At 33.2% G+C, this 6,757-nt stretch overlaps 1 protein-coding gene across 2 annotated transcripts; it reads right to left on the bottom strand.

Moving 5' to 3' along the window:
- Positions 1 to 2,177: 2,177 nt before the first annotated feature.
- On the bottom strand, positions 2,178 to 6,757 carry LOC110640396 (rho GTPase-activating protein 3). 2 transcript variants are annotated; one of them, XM_021791688.2, is made up of 6 exons: positions 6,045 to 6,757; positions 4,006 to 4,126; positions 3,778 to 3,897; positions 3,461 to 3,691; positions 2,815 to 3,043; positions 2,178 to 2,706 (listed from the first exon to the last, which is right to left on the bottom strand). In XM_021791688.2, exons 1-6 carry the CDS (start codon positions 6,506 to 6,508, stop codon positions 2,504 to 2,506), a joined length of 1,368 nt encoding a protein of 455 aa, XP_021647380.2. In that variant the 5' UTR covers positions 6,509 to 6,757; the 3' UTR covers positions 2,178 to 2,503. The 2 variants fall into 2 exon arrangements, with proteins under 2 accessions (XP_021647380.2, XP_021647379.2); XM_021791687.2 differs by having other exon boundaries at positions 2,178 to 3,043; positions 6,045 to 6,735.

The raw sequence follows: 6,757 nt of genomic DNA, 5'->3' as shown, positions 1-6,757 counted from the left end.
TACTTTTATAAATAAGATATTCAAAAAATTTTTATTATTATAAAAAATATATGATATAATCACTTAAAATTTTTAAATTTTAATCTTAATATTTTTCAAATTTTATATCAAGCTCAAGCTTATCGATTTTTACCTCTTATTATCATTCTAGACCTCACTTTTTATTTTAATTAGATCGTAACGTGAAACTTTCACATCAGATCATAATTTGAGTTTATGAAGAAATATCTAAAATTTAAATTATATAAAAATAACATATAACTATATGAGAGATAATATATATATAGAGACTAAGTATATTTAATAATTTATAGAATTCTTAATGCTTATCCTCCATTGAATATTTTATAATAAACATTTTTAATATTTATTTGTTCTGAGTATTTTTTTTTTAAATCTGACTTAGGACAACTGGATCATTATCTATTTATCTTATATTATATTTAAAAAAATATAGTTATGATGATATCTTCTTGTATTCTTAGCAATAAAATAAATTGTATAGATTAAATGAATACAACACAATGTGTGAAGTATTAAAAGAAAAAATATCATGAGTAGAACATGCTAAATTTTCATTATTTAACTCTCAATATAGTTTTAATAAATTGGACATAAAGGGCCTACTCTATTAAATAAACAATCCGTAATCTTTTGATCAAATCTATTTGCATCAGAAAAATAGTAATGTAATGATTTGATTTGGATCCTATGTTCTTATCCTGTACTCTTTGGATCACTGCTTACACTAGCCATTAAAATAGACTTTCATACTAAAATAAATGAGATAAAAAAAAAAATACAAGTGAGGTGGCTTTTTTTTATTATTTATATCTATTGACGGAGCCAAAGTATACAGTTGTTGGTAAAATATATATATATATATATAAAAAATAATTTATAAGTCATCTTACAGAATCTGGACAAGATACTCAAGTCAATAGTTCAGAGTTGGAAAAACAATTCAAAATTCATTGCAATTGTGATTATTTATTTATTTTTATATTAAAAAATTTATTATTTTAATTATATTAACCACATTTTCTTAGGATGAAAAAAAAAATTATTTATAATATCCTGCCATTTTTGTCAGCATAAAACGGTGGTGGTGGGTAGCTTGTCGCATTGAGCTTAATGAAAATACGATTTACTTTGAAGAATTATTATCTATGAAATGTATTTATCCTTTCTATAGAATTTCTTTTGTTTGGATTCAATTAATCATAAATTTAAAATATAAAATACATAATAAAACCCATGTGTAAAATTTTTATATTTATATTATATGATTTATGGCTTTATCTCGAACTTTTTTTTTTTGGTATGATAGTGAATTAAGTGCATGCAAGTATTGGTAAATCTTGCCAAAAAATGGTAAATAAAAATGCTAAAAGGTAGCCGCATTTACTACAGTGAAAATTGGCTAGAAGAAATCCTTCAAATTGTATTTTATAATTTGCCTTTGTTAATATGTATTATATTCCGATTAAGGCAACATTTCACTCGTGGGTGAGAGCGAAATCAACTCCACTGTATTACCCAATTTTTAATTTACTTTTAAAAAGATTTGCAGAAAGCTGACCCTATCTCCAAGATGTATTGCAATATTTTGTGTTAGTTTACTTTTTTTTTTTTTAATTTTTCTAATTTAAAAATATTATTTATCCTATTATTAAAGCAAAATGTAAGAAAGAGCGAGATTAGGCTCCACAATAGAATTCAAGCCCAATATGATATGACCCTTCTTCTCCTGTATAGTTTAGTTAACAAACTTGGGAATGGGCCTCCCGACATTCTTACACAACTTCAATCTTGATGGTCATCTTCCACCTTTTAAGTTCTAACATCACATGTTAATTACCTTGCAACTTGTACTGTAGGTTTAGTTGCAAGTTCCTATCAATTTGATGAAGTTTGATTCCCATTTTAGCGAGCTTTCAACGGGATGATTTCTTGGCCTAACTAACAAGTTCATAGTTAGTGTTTTCTCTCAGACTTATTAGTATTAGAATAAAATCTGTAAAATTTTCCTTCCAACTCCTTTGAAAAAAACACCAATATTGTTATTAACAGCCACAAAAGTTACACCCTAACTATAAAATTAAGCAAACACTGATATCTATTACTTCCACCATATTTATACAAGCACTTATGAACTACTACTAAGCGTGATAGTCTAGTGGTTAATTTGGTGAGATGGCTTTATTTCATCTCGGTTCGATTCCCTATACCAGTAAGATGAAAATATTGTCTCTACTTAGGAGTACAATGGAAAAAGCGGTGAATTGTTTAATTGTTTGTCGCATTGAATGTCACATTAAGTTAAGTAGTAAGTCTCTTCCTATAGAGTTGGGTTAAATCAAAGACGTTAACCGGTGACTGCGGATTACAGATTTAAAGAGTTTATGACCGTCGTAGAGCCCTCATTTTTACAATTAAAAAAAAAAAAGCACTCATGAACTAAAACAACACAAATGGTACTATCAGCAGCCAACTACTAGAATCACGTCCAAACTTCCCCACCTCTCCTATTATTTACAGCACTGAGACCTTTACTCTTCTTAGCTGGCTTACTCAACTGAAATACAGGATGTCTGCACAGTCTCCTCACCCCTTTTCTCAAATTTAGCCAATCTCCATTATCATATTCACCTTTACATCCACTATCTAAGGCTCCCATTTCGCATGAAAAAGAAGGGCTGCTACCTGAAATGGACTCAAATTCCTCTTCATCATTTTTCTTCCGAAAGCTCAGATATTTCTCCTTGGCATAAGATTTTAGTTTATTCATGGTAGCAAACCTCAAGAACTCACCAGTAGTGGGTACTTCAGGTGCACAACCATCCAGAAATATTTTACAGGGTTTGCAGTTTAAGTTTGTTTGACAGGGCTCACTCTTGTCTCCTGGGTAGTCTAAGCATGCAGAGAGCAACCTCGTCTTGACAGCTGATTCCTCTCTTTCCCGAAGGTTCTTTAAGATCAGCGTCTTCAGCAAGTTCATTACTTGCACAACATGAACCAGTGCAGTCAAAGGATCAGCCATCTGTATCATACAGGGATAAGCTCTTACTTAATATATGAAATGAGATACATTTGCAAAAGGAATTCACATTTGCAAAAGGAATTCCCTTGTTAGAAGCTACAAACCACAAATACCAGCATTAAGTAATTGTGAAACCCGGTCAATCAGATGCAGGTCTATTCAACATAAGTGAGATTAATCTTCAGCTTTCATTGTTCCATTATCCTCGCATTAACTACAAATAGAGCATTGTCATCTTTTTGTGATAATCCAATCAGATGAGACACCATAGTATACTTGTCCTCTCAATTAATGTGTTCAACACCTAAGATCTTCTGTGGCCCACAAACGTTGCAGTCTATTTTAGGCCAACCATCTTATAGCAACCAACAAGGGACATCTGAACATACCATTAAAAAAAAAAAAAAATTAACACACCTGGGTCATGTTGGGTGCAAAGACCATGGCAATGTTTCGGGCATTCATCTTGTTGTATTGTTCATGTTCCACAACATCTGCCATCAAATTGATTAGCCAATCAAGAAGTGCAACTTCTGCTGGAGGAAGTAACTTCACAAGTTGAGTGCAGTCATCTTCAGTATTGCAGTGCATCACCTGTTCTGCTGTAAGAGAATCAAGTACCCCAGAAGGCAGTTCTCTAAACCATGCCTACAAATCATCAGCAAGATGCATTCCTTCAGCTTACAAAGGAAACTAGCCATATTGACTAACCATGCTACCATTTTATATCATACCTTTATTAAACCAGCCAAACAATGAACATCTATTCCACGTGGCACTATGCCTTCGTTTAGTCGGTCTCTAACATACTCCTCGTGGCTATTCTCAGCATTTATTCGGAATATTCCTTCTGCCTTTGACAACCCAAGCAAGCATGGCAAAAATCCTTAATTTCGAATAGACGTGACAGTTTTATTTAAACTACATTAGACACTTATTCAAGAGTCGGAATATGAGCATACCTTAAGGCCCCCTTCAACATACAATCGTTTTTGCATCATAAGAAGGATAGTTGGCACAATGTTCCCTTTGTCATCATAAGTACACTGCATCGACTTGGCAGACACTCCAAATACATTGGCACTGGAAATAAAGAAATCACCAATCAAGTAAGCCAAAAACATATTGAAGGTTGAATAGCCAAGAATTAGGATGAAAGAAATGAAATGACTCAAACATTGCACATGATGTACCATATAATTACTGCTTCCAGACACTGCGTATATATACAACAAAAATACATGGCATTTCTTCCACCTATAACTTTGAGAATCAGATTTGCTATACAATTTACATCCTTCCAAGATAAATTCACAGCAAATCTACAAAGCACATATGAGCATCCCTCAGTATTTGAATCCATGCAGATAACTATGTAATGTAATTTGCCATGGTTTGCCTTTGCATACACAAGAAACAAGCTAGTATCTAATTTTGACCAGCAAGAACCACAACAAAATAACATTTTTTCCCAGTTAATTTCCTCTAGTTCAATGAAAATTTGATGAACGCAAGAAACAACAACGACAATATGAATACTGACAAGCAAATAAGTTACAAGCAAGATTGAGGTACATCTTTATAGAAAGCATAATCTCTTTTATATGCCAGCAATGGTAAGTCTCTCTTTTCCAAATCAGGCTCAAATCATGTTACAAGAAACTGTCTAGATGAGCCAAGGAAATCAATTAGCTCTGTCATCTGTGAAGCTTCCATAGCATTTAAAGGCAAAATCCAGTTTCAAACACAGCGGAAATTAAAAGGACTGGAATTGCTGCTTCCCAGTTTCACATCCTATTGCTCTATGGACATTCATTATATTTAAGCTACAATGAGCAATTTAGATCCAATTGAAGACCCAAAAATCTAGTGTCTCTAAACCATCATTTATCGTGAATTTCAAAGTTCAAAGGCATCCTGACGCTGTATCTTCGAGGAATTGATACATACTAGTGTGCTTACTGATCAGTGAAAGAGAGAAGAAAAATTTTGTAAAGCCAAAGTCTGTCTACAATCCAAACCACGCCAATTCAAAGGCAAAGTAGCAGAAGAACTGTGGGGACTAAAAATTTTTTTAAGAAAATATAAAAATTTTCGACTTTTGAGAAAAAATAATACACATTCCTTCCTTTAGCTGATTGAATGGCTGACACTTCATTAGGAAATCATCCCAGAAAATGATTAATTAGGGGCTTTTGGTCTTTTGGAAGATGGTGGAGGAGTGATCAATAAAAGTAAAAAAGGGATAAGTGAGCTATGTCTTATATTTGGAAAATAGTGAATTAAGGGAGGATCTTGTCTCTAAAATCTCAATTTTTCTAAGGAATAAAGAGGAGAAAGTGAAAATTATGACTATTCTTCTTTTTCAAATATAAAAAAATATTCTCTCTTTTTAATTTTTTATTAATTCACTCCTTTATAAATATAAATTTTTTTTTATTTTATTCATCTTTTTCCTCCTTAGCCTTTTTTATCTTTTTCATTATTTATTATTTTCTCACCTCTTTCAATTATTTGTCATCTCTTTTTAGAGTCTGTTAGGTTGAGAGCGAGGAAAGAGTAAACAAAGGTAAGGAAGATATGAGCCTCCATTAACCCCCTTAAATCTCAATTTTTTTTATATTCCAAATTAAAATACAAAGACAAAAAAGAAGAGAAAGAAAATAATTATGAATATTTCTATTTCTACATCTTTTAAATTTATCCATCTTTCACATCTTTTTAAACATAAAAAATATATAATATCTCTCATTACCTTTCTATTAATTAATATAAGAATTTTTTATTATATCTCTTCTTATCCTTCTCATTCCTTATCTTTTCTTATCCTTCCATTACTTAACATTTCCACGCCTCATCCAAAAAACCCCGAGCATCCTAGATTTTCTCGGGTACTATTTAATTTCTTTTTCTAATTGGTTTTAGTAGACAAAGCCACGAATCAAAATTCACCGAGCAATATCTTCAAAAGTAAAAATGAACAGAATCCGACTAAGCAAACCTGGCACTCGGCACCTTCCTGGGAACGTCAGGCTCAAATTCAGTAGGCAAGCCAAGGAAACCATTGAAGCTATCGAAAGTCACGTGAGAGACGTGCCTAACATCAGTAGGCCAACTAATATCCATGGAAGAAATTACATCCTCGCTCTCCACACTACACGTAACCACTGACTTCCTTAATGCCGCTGCCAAAATATCCAAAATAGCGAACTGATTACTACCATGTCTACCTCGCTGATTCCCTCCTCCTCCTCCTCTTTCTCCAAATGTCGAGCCGGAGCTAATAAACGGAGTCGATATCGGGTTTCTCAAAGCGCCATTATATTCGTCGTCTTCATACTCCTGCCCCTCTTCTTCTTCGTCGTCGTTTTCATCATCTTCGAGAAATGGACTCGGCGGAGGAACCGGGTTGAACTCAGTGAATCCGACAAATCCACAAGATTTGGATCGAAAAAGCAGAGTCATGGATTTTTTTAAAAATATTTTCCAGTAGAGGTGTGAACACGTGGAGCGAGAGAGTGAGAGGAGAGTATTACAATGATAATAACGATGGAGGACTAAGACGGTGATTAATATTAATAAGAGAAGGTTTGGTGAGAAGAAGAGGAGGAGGAGGAGGAGGATAATATTGGTGGCGGAGGAGAAGAGGAACAGGAAGGAGAAGAGGAACAGGAAGAGGAAGAGGAGAGCAAAGAATGGGAATTGTTTGAGGAA

This window comes from Hevea brasiliensis, chromosome 9, assembly GCF_030052815.1.
Source record: "Hevea brasiliensis isolate MT/VB/25A 57/8 chromosome 9, ASM3005281v1, whole genome shotgun sequence".
Classification (NCBI taxonomy): Eukaryota; Viridiplantae; Streptophyta; class Magnoliopsida; order Malpighiales; family Euphorbiaceae; genus Hevea; species Hevea brasiliensis.
This window is presented reverse-complemented; position numbering and strand designations above follow the sequence as displayed.